At 38.4% G+C, this 18,282-nt stretch overlaps 1 protein-coding gene across 5 annotated transcripts in view; it reads left to right on the top strand.

Moving 5' to 3' along the window:
• Positions 1-14,672, top strand: part of DIAPH2 (diaphanous related formin 2) — an 811,416-nt gene extending 796,744 nt beyond the window's left edge. For all 5 annotated transcript variants that reach the window (XM_037908252.2, XM_037908255.2, XM_043522784.1 and 2 more), the window contains one exon: positions 9,530-14,672. In XM_037908252.2, coding sequence (XP_037764180.1) covers positions 9,530-9,594 — 65 coding nt within the window. In that variant the 3' untranslated portion in view covers positions 9,595-14,672. The remainder of the gene's footprint in view (positions 1-9,529) is intronic.
• Positions 14,673-18,282: the final 3,610 nt, after the last annotated feature.

Here is an 18,282-nt window from a genome sequence, read left to right as displayed (position 1 = left end):
ATCAGCCCCATTTTTGAAGTCTGAGTGGTTAATTGCTTAGAGACTGGTGGTGAGGTGTGGAGGTGACCTGAGCTAAGCAGCAAGACTTGGAATAAAAAGTCGCTTGCCACACAAACTCAGGAACTGCAAACAGAGGCAGCTAACAGGAACGTTTCAGAGGGACCATGAATGGCTTTCATTCCTGGTTCTGCTCTATATGTGATTTCAAGATGGCCAGCAGTAGAACAGTGGTGATGACCTACAGTAACTGTGCTATGTTTGCTTTCCTGCCTGAAGCCAGAAGGTGCTTCTTGTGCATAAAGTGCAAGTTGATTACTGCTGGAAGAAAAGGTTCTTGGATTGGAGAGGCAAGTAGAACTGTTACTGAGAATTAGAGAAGCTGTGGAGTTCCTAGATAGCCAGGTTCAGGAAACTTCAGTCCCCCACATTCAAGAAAGAAAGGAGCTGGCCACCAAGAAGACAGAGAGAGAGGACTCCAGAGAGAAGGATGGCAGTTTGTAACCACCAGAAACAAGCAGTCATGGCAACGTTCTACACAGCTCGAGATAGACAAGAATGGGCAGGCTGTGGCCACCAGAGAGAAGAGTACCAGGAGAAATTCCACACAGCTAGAAGTTTTCAGTTGATACCACGTCCTCAGCATGGGAACTGTGGAATATAATTGTCAAGATCCAGCTAGTCCAAAGGAACAGAGAGTTGTACAGGACACACCTGTCAATGGCAGCTTGGCCCAACCTGTAAGACAGGATTGCCCACAAAGTGTTCTTCAACCATCCAAGGAAGACAGACGATCCTTGTTGAGAATTAAATACCCAGAAGAATTGAAAGGACATTCTGCATGTGGCAGGCAGACAACAGAATGATGTGCTGCCATCCCAGAGTCAAGACACAAGACATCACTCTAAAATTGGATAGGTTTCTGAAGTGAATGTGAAAGGATCAATTGTGATGATTCTTATTGCCACCAGTTATAGTGTTTTGTGGGCTATCTCACATATAATAGATCACTTCAGGAAACTCAGAAGCATGCGGAAGAAGCAGAATGTCCAAGTGATCTTTTCTGATCCTTCCTGTCCCACAGGTGAAGGAAGATGGAATGCAGTAGATTCTGGAAGTGAACTGCTGGCTCAATAAGTGGATGATTCTGGTTTTGTGGAACATTCATCCACCTTCTATGGGGAGAGGAGACTGTATAGTTTGGAGGGCCTGCACCTCAGGAGAAAAGAAACCAATCTTCTCAGGGACTAGCAGACCAGAGTAGTCAAGAGAGCATTAAACTAATAACAAAAGAGGAAAGATATGAGCATTCAGTTAACACAAAAATTGAGGCATTGAAAACCAGATTAATCAAGGAACCAAAAAACGTGAAGAGAAGAAAATATTTATTTGCTTAATACACCAATGCTAGGAGCCTGAGTAGCAAACAAGAGGAATTAGAATTGCTTACTTATGATCATAAACTCAATCTAGTTGGTGTTCCTGAAATCTGGTGGGATGAGTCACATGATTGGAATGTTACAACCTATTTAGGAAGCACTGAATGGGCAAAAGGGGAGAGGGAGTGGCACTCTATGCCAAAAAATGGCACTACCAGTTTTCAAGTCACTGATAACTTGGAAGAAATGGTCTTGAATGCTTATAGATCAATGTACTAACAGATAAAGCACAAAATGAGGTGTTAGTTGCTGTCTGCTACAGACCATCAAATCACACTAGGGAACAGGATGACCAGCTCCTTACACACCTATCTATATAATGTGTAGGAAAAATGCTGGGGGGGGACTTCAGTTTGAGTGACATCTGCTGGAGATCTTGTGCTGCTAATAATAAAACATCCTTGGAATTTCTAAATATTACAGATGACAATTTCCTAACTCAAGAAGTGTTGAAGCCAACACAGTGGAATTATTTATTTAGACCTCATCTTAACAGATAAAGAGGAACACAGAAATAAAAATTAATGGTAGCTTAGGTACAAGTGGTCATGACTTGATCACATTTATAATGTGCAAACAGAATAACTTCTAGACCAGTAATTATTTATTTATTTATATTTATATTTATATATATATATATATATATATATATATATATATATATAGGTGCTTTAAAATGTCACATTACTAAAAACAATTATGAGCCAAATTAGTGGGGAAAAAGAATTTAATCAGAAAAATGTGAATGATAATTGCAAATCATATAAGAAAACTGTACCAGATGTACCAAAAGCCACAATTGAGGAATAAGACCATATTGCTCATAACACAGACCTGGTTTACAAGGAAAGTGAAGATAGCCATAAAAATATATAACAAATGAAAGAAAGAGGAAGTTGATAGTAATGAATATAAATCACAATCTAGGAATTGCAGAAAATTGATAAGGGAATCAAAGGGACGGAAGGAAATCTTTGGTCAGCAATTTTAAGGACAATAAGGAGTTTAAGTATATTAGTAATAAAAAGAACCCCAACAATAGTATTGGTCCATTAGTAGATGGAAGTGGTAGAATTATCAATAATAATGCACAAAAAAGAAGTGTTCAGTAAGTATTTTTGTTCTTTATATGGGAAAAAAACAGATGAGGTAGTTGTATCATATAACACTATTTCTACTCTACTAGTATCTCAGGAAGATGCTAACCAGCAGCTATTAAAGTGAGGCATTTTGAAATCAGCAGGTCCAGATAACTTGTGTCTATGAGTTTTAAAAGAGGTGGCTGAGGAGCTTACTGGACCACTAATGCTGATTTTCAAGAAGTCTTGGAACTCTGGGGAAGTTCCAGAAAACAGTTGTTGTGCCAATATTCAAAAAGGATACAGGGGATTTCCTGGGTTACACAGGCATGTCAGTCTATCATCAATACTGGGCAAGATAATGGAGTGGCTGGTCCAGGACTCGATTACTAAAGAATTATAGGCAGGTAAGATAATTAATGTTAATCAGCATGGGTTTATGGAAAATACATTGTGTCAAACTAACTTGATAGGTTTGACGAGATTACAGTTTTGATTGGTAAAGGTAACAGTGTTGATGTAATATACATAAAACTTCTGCAAGGCATTAGACTTGATATCGCACACATTTTCATTAAAAAACTCAAATTATATAAAATTAACATGGCATACCTTAAATGGATTTAGAAGCTGACTAACTGATATAACTTAGTATATAATTGTAAATGAGGAATCTCATTGAGAAGGTATGTTTCCAGTGGGGTGGTTTCTAGTGTGGTCCCTCAAAGATCGGTTCTTGGCCCTATGGTGTTTAACATTTTTATCAATGACATAGAAGAAAATAAAATCATCACTGATACAGTTTGCAGATGGCTCAAAAATTGGAGGAGTGGAAAATAACGAAGAGGACGGATCACTGATCCAGAGTGATCTAGATCAGTGCTTCTCAAGCCATCTGATGTGGGGGACCGGCAATTTTTTTTTCCAATGTGTGCGCAGACCGGCAGCCGATGGCTCGCAGACCAGCACCGGTCCACGGACCACCACTTCGAGTAGCACTGATTTACATCATTTGATAAGCTGGGTGCAAGCAAAAAATATGCATTTTAATATGGCTACATTTAAATGTGTATATCTAGGAACAAAAAATGCAAGACATGCATACGGAATGAGGGACTCTGAGAAGCACTGATCCTGAAAAAGATTTGGGGGTCCTGGTGGATAATCACCTTTACATGAGTTCTCAGTGTGACATTGTGGCCAAAAAGGTTAATGTGATCCTTAGATGCATAAACAGGTGAATCTTGAGTCAGGTTATTTTACCACTGTATTTGGTACCGATGCAGCTGCTGCTGGAATATTGTGTCCAGTTCTAGTGTCAACAGTTCAAGAAGCAATTGGAGAGGGTTCAGAGAAGAGCCACAGCAATGATTAAAGGATTAGAAAACACGCCTTAGAATCCTTATTGTTAAAGACTCCAATGAGCTCAATCTGTGGTATGTTACAATTTAATAGTACCTAACTGGAGAACAATTGGCTCTTCAATCTAGCAGAGAAAGTTATAACACAACCCAGTGGCTGAAAGTTGAAGCTAGAAAAATTCAGACTGGAACTAGGGCATAAATATTTAACAGAGTTAATAACCACTGGAACAATTTACCATGGGTTGTGGTAAATTCTTCATCACTGGCCATTTTTAAATCAAGATTAGATGTTTTTCTAAAAGATCTGCATTAGTAATTATTTTGGGGAAGTTCTCTGGTCATTGTTATATAGGAGGTCAAACTAGATGATCACTATGTTTCCTTCAGGTCTTGTAATCTATATACAGAAAAACAAAAACTCTGCTCCTTGTCTCTTTTTCCCTGCTTAGCCACTCTGAACAGCTGTTGGCTAAAACAAATAAAATTATATTTGTTGGATAGGTCTGTTCTAAGGAGCTTTTTCTATATTTGTTTACTGACAGCGAGTGTTCTGCTGTGTCCCCATGGTATATGACCTAAAGACAGTACAAATTAGCAGAGCCATCAAGAGAATTTCTTTGCCCTGGAGAATTTTATATGCATTCTGCCCCTAATCTCCCAGCATTGTTGTGGGAATGGAAGCAACAATAGTTAAGGTTGCAGAATGGTTCCATTCTCATCCCCACTACTATTTTCAGTCACTTTTTGGAGAGAAGAGAGCTAAAACTTCCTTCTCTTGATGTGTCGGCCCCTTCTTTATTTACTTAAAAAATTGAGCAGAAATGCTTAACCTCTTTGAGAGTACCAAGCGTGAGAGAGAACTTTTGGTTGGCTTTTGAAAATCATATACTGTTAATTCACACTAAATTTTGAATGCCTGCTCTCACTAAAATCATTCAGTGTGTATTGAAGAGAGGATATGGTACATTTTCTTATGTTCATGGACTGAGGCAAGGCTGTGTGGTTATCTTTCAATTTGCCCCTTTCTAAGGTTTACAGAAGCAAGGAGACAATGATGCCCTTGTTTCCTATCCCTGCTGATCAAGATGGGAGGCGGTCATTAAGTGGATCATACTGGACTTTAGTAAGGCATTTGACACAGTCTCACATTCTCATAAGCAAATTAGGGTAATAATGTCTAGATTAAATTACTATAAAGTTGGTGCACAACTGGTTGAAAGATAGTAGTCAAAGAATAGTTTGTTAGGTGTAACTGTTTCACATTACTCAGCACTGGGAAGGCTTCAAACAAAGTGCAGAAAAGAGCAACAAAATTGATAAGATGTCGGAAACATGACCTATGAGGAAAGGTTGAAAGATTGGACATGTTCAGAGAAGAGAACCTGAAGGGGGACATAAGTCTTCAGATATGTAAAAGGATGGTGTCATAAATATAAAGGGAAGGGTAAACACCTTTAAAATCCCTCCTGGCCAGAGGAAAAACCCTTTCACCTGGAAACGGTTAAGAAGCTAAAGGTAACCTCGCTGGCACCTGACCAAAATGACCAATGAGGAGACAAGATACTTTCAAAAGTGGGAGGGGCGGAGAAACAAAGGCTCTCTCAGTCTGTGTGATGCTTTTGCGGGGACAGAACAGGAATGGAGTCTTAGAACTTAGTAAGTAATCTAGCTAGATATGCGTTAGATTCTGATTTCTTTAAATGGCTGAGAAAATAAGCTGTGCTGAATGGAATGTAGATTCCTGTTTTTATGTCTTTTTGTAACTTAAGGTTTTGCCTAGAGGGATTCTCTATGTTTTGAATCTAATTACCCTGTAAGATATTTACCATCCTGATTTTACAGAGGTGATTCTTTTTACTTTTTCTTCTATTAAAATTCTTCTTTTAAGAAACTGAATGCTTTTTCATTGTTCCTAAGATCCAAGGGTTTGGGTCTGTGGTCACCTATGCAAATTGATGAAGATTTTTATCAAACCTTCCCCAGAAAGGTGGGGGGGGGTAATGTTTGGGAGGATTTTGGCGGGGGAAAGACTTTTCCAAACGGACTCTTTCCTAATAATAATACCGGTTAGACGTTTGGTGGTGGCGGCAGCGAAAGTCCAAGGGCAAAAGGTAAAATAGTTTGTACCTTGGGGAAGTTTTAACCTAAGCTGGGAAAAGTAAGCTTAGGAGGTTTTCATGCAGGTCCCCACATCTGTACCCTAGAGTTGACAGTGGGGAAGGAATCTTGACAGATGGTGATTAGTTGTTCTCCATATCACCCACGGGGAGGACAAGAAGTAATGTGCTTAGTTTGCGCCAAGGGAGAGTTAGGTTGAATATTAGGAAAATCTTTCTAATTATAAGGATAGTTAAGCACTGGAGGGAAGTTGTTTTCCATCACTGGAGGTTTTTAAGAACAGGTTAGACAGACACCTGTCAGGGGTGGTTTAGGTATACTTAATCCTACCTCTTGCAGTCCCCTCCAGCACTACATTTCTATGGTATTGTATACGACAGCAAATTTTAACATAAACTGTTTAAAACTAAAAAGAAAAGGAGGACTTGTGGCACCTTAGAGACTAACAAATTTATTTGAGCATAAGCTTTCGTGAGCTACAGTGAGAAGTGATGCTGTAGCTCACGAAAGCTTATGCTCAAATAAATTTGTTAGTCTCTAAGGTGCCACAAGTACTCCTTTTCTTTTTGCGAATACAGACTAACACGGCTGCTACTCTGAAACCTGTTTAAAACTAAATGGATTGTGTTTTCAAAAGCACCTGTGGTGGAAAAGTCCCACACTATGTACTTCACTGTCTCAGTAAAATCTACTGTGTACATTCTGTCATAAATGGCTGTTACTGATTCTGGTATTCACTGTACTACAACATGTTTCACAAACGTTTTAGAAGGAATTGTAGGATACTGTATTTGAGAAATAGTGTCTTAGATACAGGGTTGCCAGCTCTCCAGGATTCTCCTGGAGTCTCCAGGAATTAAAAATTAATCTTTAATTAATAATTGTCATGTGATGAAAGCTCCAGGAATATGTCCAATCAAAATTATAGTTATCCCTACTTAGATAACTAAAGACTTTCACACTGCATGTGCAAATCTCCACTTTAGTACTGAACTGTGCAGCCTTTTTTTCATAAAACATTTCCACACAGATGACTATATATCTGGCTGTGTGCGAGAATAGGATGAGGTTGAATTTAGTATATATTGTGGAACTTCTTGTAATACAAGGTTTTCATAACAATTAACTGTGAACTTGTTTTTGTTACCCTCATTCTTATATCCAGTGTTTGTATCTCTTATTTGCCTTTTCCTACATTTTATGTTCTTCAGAAAGGTACACATATATATGTTCTAAAACATACAATGATGATCAAATTGACAGACAGAATTACAAAATAAATATCATTGAGATTAAAAATTGGCTCAGTGGATGTAACATTTCCTTTACAACGGCTGTGAGATCTATGGATAAAAAAGAGCTATAGACATACTATGAATCACTGGTAAGGCCTAATCACATTTTCAGCAGGTCTGATTATTACAGTGCATAAACCAGTTTTAATTTGCACTAAAAGAGGTTCTCAGATGAAGTCTATCCCCATAAAGATCTTAATATGAAACTCTTTGTTTTAGATTAAGGTGTGTATATATACACTAATACTTCATTTCCTCTGTAAACCCTACGAACACAAATGGAAATTTTGATCACAGCGAAACAGGTGACTACACTAATACTATCTCAAAATACAGTAACAGTTTTACATAGCTACTAACAGCTAAATCTAATCCATCGCTATTTTTAGTGTGGCACAAAGGTAAGACCAGAGATTAATTTGCATTCTGCTTCCCTTCCCAACAGTAAAAGTTGCAAGAAAGTTCTCTTGTCGAGCACCATCGACCTCTCTGATCCAGTTTTCTAGTTACTTATTTACATATTTACTGCAGAAAAATCTCTTTAAGTGCTAATATCATGTCTTAGTGAGAATAACTGGATCAGTGCCCTCTCCAATGGAGTTGTCCAGAACTTTCTCCCTGCCGCCGCCACCAGCTACGTCTCTAGCTTATGATCTGTGTCCTTACCATCCTTTGTAAATGTAAATCCTTTCTTAACAGTTGCAAATAATTTAGAAAACCAATTCAGGTTACTGCTAATGATTAGAAATTAAATTAGCTTGATTTGAGGTCATCTTGGGAAGGAAAGTCCAGTGTTGCCAACTGCTGGAAGTTTGATGTTTTTCTTAAGGCCCCGGCTCCTGGACTCACATAATTAGAAGAGAATCTTAACTTTCATTTGAGAAAAAAAAGTTTCCTGCCGCCTTCACTGTTGAGAAAACATGAACTCTAAAGAGACAAAAACCATAAAGCAAATAAAAAGAAACCAACATTTACTATCGTTCGTAAATCTCATGATTTTTTGCACATTTAGAGTTAGTAATATGGAAAATCTATCAACTAAATAGCTCAGCAGATGACAGTACTTGGGCACCTCTCCCTACTGATATTAAAATTTGCTAGATACTTTACTGCTCACTGTTGTATTAGAAGCACATCACATGTTTGGGTCGATACTCCCCTTCCTGGATTTTTCCTGCTTAGGCAGCAGTGCACTGAGCTTTAACTTCCAGTAACTGCTGACCTTATCATTGGCAGGTGAGGTATATTCCCTCACAAGAGGGGTAGCGTAGATGCATTATCTTAACCATGCAAGGATGGAAGCGGGGAAAGGGAAGGCTGCGGAAACACCAACAAGAGCTACAAAAATACTGTAGAGGAGTTTCCATTGGATTGGGCAAGGGATCTACACCATACACTTTCCCTCCTCTAGGCAGTCAGCCAATTTCTGGCTTTGTTGGTTGAGGACTTAAGTAATCAATAGAACACCTTTGTCAAACAAGAATTTTATCCATATCAGTTGCATTTTGTGCAGCAGACTAGCTGCCTCTGAAATCCACAGAAACAAATCCATTCTGGTTTCGAAAAAGAAAAGTCTGTTTTCTGCCACATTCCTGGCTTTTAAAACAACTTTGAAAGCATTTGGCTTTAGCCCATGATTATTTCTTCCTGTGACGGGGATATATTCATTATTCATTGCAATAATTACTCTGTAATATTTCATACTGAAAGTTGTTAACACCACACAATCAGGAAATGCTTAGGAAGTGGCTGATTTAACTGTTCTATTTATATAAGTATGTGTACCCAATTCAAGTGAACAATCTTACAACCCTTACATTTTTTGTGTATCTTGTTCTGTCCAAGAGGTGTATTTTCACCACATTTGTACTGAACACTCAGTGGAAATTTGAATTGCCTTTCCTCCAAAGTCACTGTACATAGATACTTTGTAGAATAACACTTTTACCCAGCATTTTAGTTGTCATCTGCTATTTCCAAGGGGAGTATGCTTCAGGATTCTTCCAATGCTTTTATCACCCTGCTTCTCTGATCAAGTAAGTAATTTATTGCTGATTGCAGAACTCTTGAACTCAGCCTGGCAGCTGCAGTGTAAAACCTCTCTGATCCAGTTTTCTAGTTACTTATTTACATATTTATTTGAAATAGTTTTCAGGACTGTTTGAAAACCTCTTGACATTGCAATATCCATGTTTCAAATCTTATGGTGTGTTGTTTTTTCTCTCTTTTTATTACAGATAACAGACGAGTAACTTTGGAAAGGTCACGTTCTCGCCACAATGAAACTATCACAGCTATATGATTCCTCTAAAGCCAAAGAATTGGAGAATTGTTTTACTTACTTTAAAATGCAGACCTATTGAAAAAAGTTATACATACAGACACCGGCAATGATCAGAAATGAAATTTAAATGAATTCTAGTGAAGAACAGACCAGAAGATAAATACACATTATGTACTTTTAAGAGCTAAAAAAAAAAAAATCCACTTACTGTACTTTAGTAACACAATTATCAGGATTTGTAAACAGTGTTAAACTATAAGGTTCTATGTTATCTTGTTATCTAATGTGTTACTTGCCATTTTTAAGGTGGCAACTATCTTGAAGGGAGTTGAGACTTCTAGGAAAATATTCTATAAGGAGCAGAATTAGAAAATAGAAACTTGCTGAAAAAATGCAGCAACGAACAAGATCAGGTCACAGAAGGGAGGCATGATTCCAATTTGGACATTAAAGGAAAAATGAACAAAAATTTGCATATTAATGAATTCAGATATGAGCTGATATTGCACACATCATAGGAGACCTATTTTGTAAGCATGAGAAAGCAGTGTATAGCCCCAATCAAGGTTACTTACAATCTTATCTCAAGTTAAAGCTTGATGGATTTAGCTACTTTGGTTGCAGTTAAACTTACCATAAATCTAAGGTTTCCGTGGTTTGATGATATAAAACTACTTATTGCTAAAAACAAAACAAAAGCATAGGATTGTACCAAAGTTAAACCGTATAAATTGCATAATATGTTTTAACTATATTTAAAAGAAGTATTTTCTAATTATGCACTTATAAAATATATACTTTATGCAGATATTTTTAAGGAAAAATAATTATCATATTGTAATTATTCTAAAATGCCTTTGTTTAGCTTTTAGAGACAAACTACATTATGCAGCTGTTCAGGACTGCCTCTTTCTAAGTTTTCCCTTTGTTTCTCAGGTAAAATACCTTCCTTTACAGTTGGATCTTAGTGCTGGAGAGTAAGCAGATAAAAAATTGTGTTTTTTACCCTTCAGCACTAAGCAGCAGTGACCACAATCATTGTAGCAGCCTGACCTTCCAAGGAGGTGCTTCCCATTCTAATTTAAATACAAGCCCCTACACTTAAGCACCTCAAGTGAGCTTAGTAGCTGACACTGCTTACATTCTACCATTTAATGGGAAACTACAGTCCAACTACCCTTACATCCCCAGCCTGAACCTGAACATGCGGCCTTGCTGGGGGTTGACTTTAACCTCTACCAAGGACTCAAGGGTTATTGTTTTTATGTCATCATGAATGGAAGTGAGCATGGAATGTGGACATTCCACATAACAGGAAATGGTATAAAAAAGTAGAGATATGCTCTGCAATTGATTCAGTTTTGCCACCACGTGGGTTATATTTTTATGGAAATTATTATTCCCTGAGGCTATTGGACACCTTTTTTCTATGTTATAAACAGTGTTTGAAAAATAGGGTAGGCACTCTATTTTCTGTGCACCAGTTGTTAATCACAGAAAAAGTGGAGCAGTCATATTTGGAAGCAGTATAACTTTGCACTACTCTTTTGAACCAAAAGTCTTTATACAGTAGCTTCTTTATGCTTTGCTGGCTTAAAGACTTTCAAGATTACCTGACTGGTCTGGGCTAAATTCTTACAGTATTGAAGTTCATTACAAGAGAAGGCATTGAGCTTCTAAATATGCAGGAATGAATAGGATCAGCCCTGCTGATATTTCACATAAGTCATAAAATAACCTAGTAAATTTTGCATCCATAGTAGGGAAAAGAAATACCCAGGGGTAGTTAAAGCCACTGGTTTATTTGATGGCATAAATTGCAGGCTTTTATTTTAGGTTCTCATTGAAGTCAAATGGGAAAATTCCCATAGAATTAAAAGGGAGCAGGATTTTTACACATTATTACATTTCTCAACACAAACGTGACGCAAACCTAGTGAAATGTATGCTGTAAAATAATACGACTGTGTCTAGTTTCCTTCTGGTAACAAAGTAAAGAGTTGTGTGTGTATTTTAGAAAAGAATATAAAACGTAATTGTCTCCACTGTTTCAGTAAGAGGCAGTAAGAATTACATTCCATTTTGCATAAGCAAACACTGGCTTTGTATTGATGAGTCTAAATTTTTTAAAATTTTAAAGTAGTAAATTCACAGTTGTAAAAAGGTGCTCAATGTAAAATAGTCAAAATGTAAAGAAATTAGGTCTGTAATGGCTATATTTCTGATTTATACCATCGTGAAACAATGTACTGAAGCTCAAAAGTAAGATAAACAATTTACTAGGGTTTAAAGGCAGAAATGTTGAAAATAATCATTAGAACGCATGTGAACTTAACCTAATAACCCACAATGGATTCGTTATACTGTAGCACTAATTGTTACAAGTACAGAGTTCTTCATTTCCTGGCATTGTGTTTTTGAAAAAGCTCTGTAGTAGCAGACTGCAGATATTTAAAAACCAAATCCTAGCAAAAAGCAAATCCAAAAAAGTAACATGATCTGATATTTCTATTTTGCTACACAGTCCTTTTTTCATGTTTGAAACATTTCTATAATTTAACGGACATATCTGTTAGAAACAAAAGTGTGTTTCAAAGGAAAACTAGTTGAGAAGATAATTTATGTAAATACCGGGTGCTTGTATTTATGAAGTCTAAAAATATTTTCTGAAATGAATGCTGGGTCACTTTGTCTTTTGATAGCTTTTCAGTCGATATGAAATTGCAGCTATTTTTAATGTTTTTATTATTGATAATTTTCATAGTTGTCACATTTATCTAGTGACCTAGAAGGTATGTTTAGCCCAGAAGTGCAGCACCTTTTTCAGAAATGGACTTGCCTTATTTTCTAATATTAAAAAATAAAAATAAAAAAATATTTCAGTTAAATTATATTTGCACTCAGAGTAATCCCAGAAAATAAATCACCAGAGCTTTTTGCACACATTAAAAACCATTTAGGGAATATGACATAAAGTTCCTACTAATTATATTTTATTATAAGTCCCTTAAGATATTACATTACACCTATCACAGCACATTGGTTTGCATTCACATTTTAAAATTTAAAAGTAACAAAGGAAAAAAACATTTTATGATGTTATTCTGTTTACATTTCTTAGAGGTTTTTTTAAAGAGGAAATTATTTGTGACTTTAAAATGAATGAAACTACATTTGTAAGTTGATATGGAAATTTAATATTAAAGTAAAAATTATATATGCACATATCTATTACTTAAAACTACTGACAGTATGGGTCAGACTCATAAAAGCACTAGGCATTATTTACGCAAGGTTTACGCTGTTAGCTCAGAAAAAAGTGCAACACACCATGTAATGTATCAAGTCTGTGATTCTGCAAATGTCCTTTCCCTGCACATAAGTGACATTTGTTTTAAATGTTAACCACACCTTTGACTAGTGCTCAAGCCAAAACAAATATAATGGCTCCTATGTCATTAAGAAGCATTCCCAAAAATACTGTTGCACAAGTTTGGTCTGGTTTTGGACATTAATGGCCCATATGGCAGCAATCTACATACATTTGCCTGTTCTTATTTAAAATTGCAAACTTTACCATACATTCCCTTTTATCAGACACACACCTGATATGATATACGCACACTGTATATGTTAATATGTACTATGTGTGAAATCCACTGAAACCACTGAGTTTTTCATGGTTTCCATCCAGACCACTGTTCAGCACAGGCTTACTTAAAACTCATCCCACAGTTGAAGAAGGATTGCAAAACTTGAAGAGAAGCTGCAAAATTTCAGGTTGATATCCAAAGGTTTGATTGGCTGCAAATTTCAAAAGGAAGTTTTGTATAGCTCTACTTGTACAGCTGTCAGCCACAAAGGACCAAGCTTATACTGGGTACTTCCCCAATAGAATTGCTAGTTTAAAAAACTGTGGTAGGTACAATAGGGTCAAAAGTTGTCCTTACCCTAAATTGCTAAATGCAGATCTGTGTAATTTTTAAGGGCCACAGTCTGGCAGAACTTGCACATGTTGTGCTGTTCACTGTATTCTTGAGAAAGGAATACCGTACTTGACACTGCATCTTGCACATTAAACAAGGACTTGCTTGAATTGTGCTTAGCTCTCTCCATGTTTAAACCTCTGAAAGTTCAGGCATTCTACCACCTGTTAGTAAATCGGATCACTGTTGAAGAAAGGAAGCAGTCGAGATATAATCCCACCTTTTGTGTGCCATATTGCTTTTGTGCATCTTACGTACTCAAATGAGTGTTCCTGAGCCACATCTCTTCTACTACCCACACATTCCTTCTACTGTGAGATGAAAAAACAAATTTCTCCAAAATGCTTTGTGTTTGTATACTCAAAAACTTGTATTCTTCTGTGCACAGAAAGCGGTGTTATGCATGCTTGCTGGTAAATTCTACTGAGAGAGTGAGTCTCTCTGGGTGCAACTCAGTCCTCACTGAAGTCAATGGAAAGACTTCATTGGAGAGAGATCAGGCCCTCAATACACATAACTTCCATTAGTACCCTTTTATACATAGGGCACAAAATATGAACATATTCTTTTACAGTTTACCTTAATTCCACACACTTACCATGTACCACTCTGTGTGATTTCTGTTTGCAGTCAGACATTCAGGGTAATGTGTCTCCAGATGCCAAAACAATACAAATGAGAAATAAACCAAAACTCATGCACTTGTATTTTTTAAGTGAATAAAGCCCAACTATGTGTTTGTATATGATCTTTAAAATATTTTTGGTGAAATCAGAGCCTGGTTTTTAATGAATACATTCTGAACACTGTAGCAAACTTATATGTTTAAGATGATTTTGTTAAATTCTCTAGTGTTTACCTGTTTAATCCAATTGACCAATGTCAAGCTGAAGCATATCTATATTACGTGACATAAGGGGGTATGAAAGTTATTTCCTATTTAAGGGGTTTTTTTTACTCTGAGGTGTCAAGTATGTTTGTTTGAATTATGGGGAATGATGTCTTCTTTTATGGATGACTTTAAAAATACAGCTGAAAAAGATTGTATACTGTTTATTGGTGATGCCATTTTAGTTAAAAAGTAACAATAAAATGCAATCATTGAACACATTACAATGGGTCCATATTAAACAGATTAAATATCTTGAGTCAACCAGAGACATTTCATGATACAGATATTATAAATCAGCTAGCCAGCCATTGCTGGTATTTTCCAAGTCGTTTACTTCACTCTGTCACAAAATGGCCATATTGGAATAGAAGCTTGACAGGATTTTTACATTAAAAATAGTCTATTGTGCATTATGCAACTTAATTATACTGCCATAGTGGACTGAAATGACTTAACAGAATAAAGAGAGGAGATTGCCCTGAATTTCTCAAGTATCTCGCTGCAGCTTCTAAATATGCAGGAATGAATAGTCAGCCCTGCTGATATTTCACATAAGTCATAAAATAACCTAGTAAATTTTGCATGCATAGTAGGGAAAAGAAATACTGAGGGGTAGTTAAAGCCAGTGGTGAGCTGGAGCCGGTTCGCACCGGTTTGCTAGAACCGGTTGTTAAATTTAGAAGCTCTTTTAGAACTGGTTGTTCCGCGAGGAGCACCCAAGGTGGGTGCAGAGCACCCACCGGCAGCTCCCCGCCCCACCCCCGGGCCCCAGCTCACCTCCGCCTCCTCCCCTGAATGCGCCACCCTGACGTGCTTCTCCGCCCTCCCCCTTCCACCAGGCTTCCCGCAAATCAGCTGTTTACACGGGAAGCCGGGGCAGGCTGAGAAGCAAGTGGTGGCTTCCCGCTCAGGCCCAGGGAGGCGGAGGTGAGCTGGGGTGGGGGGGGTGCAAGGAGGGCTGCCCACGCCGCAGCAGGTAACCCGGGGCAGGGGGATGTGCTCAGGGGAACCGTTCCTCACCCCAGCTCACCTCCACCACCCTTGGCCTGAGCGGGAAGCCGCCGCCTGCTTCTCAGCCCTCCCCGACTTCCCGCCGAACAGCTGATTCGCGGGAAGCCAGGAGGGGCACGGAGAAGCAGAGCGGGAATGTGTGTTCAGGGGAGGAGGTGGAGGCGAGCTGGGGCCGGGCGTGGGACGGGAGCTGCCGGTGGGTGCTCTGCACCTACCAATTTTCCCCGTGGGTGCACCAGCCCCGGAGCACCCAGGGAGTCGGCGCCTAAGGCACCACTTTTGATGTGATCAGTGGGGGAGCGGCCGCTCCCCCTGCTCCCCCCCCCCAGCTATGCTCCCCCACTCCTAGGAGCCAGAGGGACCTGCCGGATGCTTCCTGGGAGCTGCCCTAGGTAAGCACCGCCGGGACTCCCCACCTCGCCCCCCGGCAGGTGCCTCTGGCTCTTAGGGGTGGGGTGGGCACCCACTACGGTGGCCCACAAGACCCTCCTGCCCGGTTCTGGGGCAGTCAGGTGACAGGAGAGGGGAGTGGATGGGGCAGGGATCCTGGGGGAGGGGGGTCAAGGAACGCGGGGGCTTGGATGGGGCAGGAGTTCCAGGGGGCGGGGGTGGGCAATGACCCCCTCGTGGGTGAGGAGGGAACCCGTTAAGATTTTGGCAGCTCATCACTGGTTAAAGCCACTGGTTTATTTGATGGCATAAATTGCCGGCTTTTATTTTATTATAGTGCAATTGTAATGATTGTAAAAGAGAAAAAACTACCCAAGTTTACTGGGTTAGAGATTTAACACATTAAATGAAAACAACTCAATGCCTGTTGTAAGTCTAAAGTCTAGGGTTGTTTCAGTTTTGCACTGTTGGTTCTTCCCTTCCAAGCACAAGACACGTCTGGATTGCAGTCACGCGCAGATATTTTGGCCTTTGTCTCAGAATGAGGCTGCGCCTATCTGTGTCTCAGACTGCCAGCACCACACTGTCTTCCTCAACTCCAGGTACTTTCCACTGTACTCAGTTAAGAAGCTCACTGTGAGAACTGTAGTGTCACAACCAGTTTTGTTTTTTTACCTCCACCTACAGATATTAGCTTACATGTGCATATCCTTTGTGTAGCCTTTAATTTGCCCTCTTTCCCTTCACTCTTCCCCAAAACTGCTCCTCACAGTACCCTTTGCACAATTTAACTATGGAGTCACTATGTTGGCTCTCTAATTTAATTTAAAATTTGCTCAGTTCACTGGCCTCAAAAGTACTTGATAAAGCAAAGCAGACGTTATCTGGAGAAGATTATAATAAACAATACTAGACAAAACATTTCAGAAATTCTTTAACTGTTGTAATATTGAAATGGGAAGAGAATTGCTACTTTGGACTGATATAAAACAGAGGGTAATCTGGTACTACACGCTAAACATATACTGCCCTTAGTGTAGTATATACTGCATTGCAAAAAAAAAAGAAAAGAAAAGAAACTAATCAGTCAACCAATTAGCTGGATTGTGCAATGAATGGAAAAACCACCAGATAAAACAATTCCAACATAATTTTACATATACAGTATAGTTTCTGCTGCACAGAAGATGGCACCATATGATACAGTATGTAATATTCCCATAATCAATGATGGGCAGAAACAATTTCCATGCATGTGCACTAAATCAGTGTTTAGATCAATACATAGCATTAAGCCAGATGCTTACTGCAGTTCAAACATAATTTATATGCATAGTTCATAGTAATAAGGAATCTTAAGTATATTCCTAATAACTTAAAGAAATTAATATGCGCCATAGTTCTCATCACGTGGTGCAGTTTCGAGGAACGTGGAAAATCCTTTAACATGCTGAAAGATCCAGAGTTTAGTGGGTTTGTATTATGACTGTGTTTAAAATAAATGGGCAAACTTAGTCCTGTTCTAAGTTGTTTGACTTCAAAACAGTTACACAAAGGAAGAATTTGGCTCAGCATATTACAAAAGAGGAGATAGTTATACTACAAATTAAACTGAACAGATATGCCTACAACCACAGAAAGAAACATAATCCTATTTCCAAGTAACTCAGGGACAATGTTGGTGGGGTCTAAAGTAAGCTGTGTTCCACCCTCTGCACCCAGAAGATGACCAGAACAACATGGGACTAAGTGCAATAGGCAGAATTTCCCAGGAGGACTGATGAAGTGGGGAGAAATAATTGTAAATAAGATAAAATGAAAGTTTTAAATTGAAGAAATACAATTATTCTGTACTAGGGCTTGATTCTGCACCCATTGAAGTGAATGGCAAAGCTGCCTTTGATCTAAATGGTGCACGATCAGTCCCCCAAAGAGTAGCTGAATTCTTAGCTAAATGGACAGACCCAATCCAGATCTCATGGAAGTCAATGAGAATTTAACTACTGACTTCAGTGGGAGTGGGCGGAAAGATGGAAAAGAACTGTGAATCAGGAAAGAAACCTTGTATTATGTGTAAAGGAATATTCCTAAAACTAATTCAAACCTACAGGGAGGTACATCTGCCAACAACATATTGGTGATACACTTAAGCAATAGTCCTTGGAATCTGAATTTATTAATTTAATGCTGTCCATATACCTGTGAGGATTGTGTCTCGGATTTTGAAAATCGCTGATGAGGTAGAATAGGCAGGGCAAAATCCTGCCTGCAGCAATGCTTCAAAATTCTATTATGCCAGAGAAAATGAAATTTAAATCCAGACATTTGCATGTAAAGATTTTTATAAATTACCTGAAACTGAAATAAGTCTATAGATTTAGGATATTTCTCTTTGACAATTGTTCGCGAAAGACTGAATGAATCTCA

Source organism: Chelonia mydas, chromosome 9 (assembly GCF_015237465.2).
Source record: "Chelonia mydas isolate rCheMyd1 chromosome 9, rCheMyd1.pri.v2, whole genome shotgun sequence".
NCBI lineage: Eukaryota > Metazoa > Chordata > Testudines > Cheloniidae > Chelonia > Chelonia mydas.
This window is presented reverse-complemented; position numbering and strand designations above follow the sequence as displayed.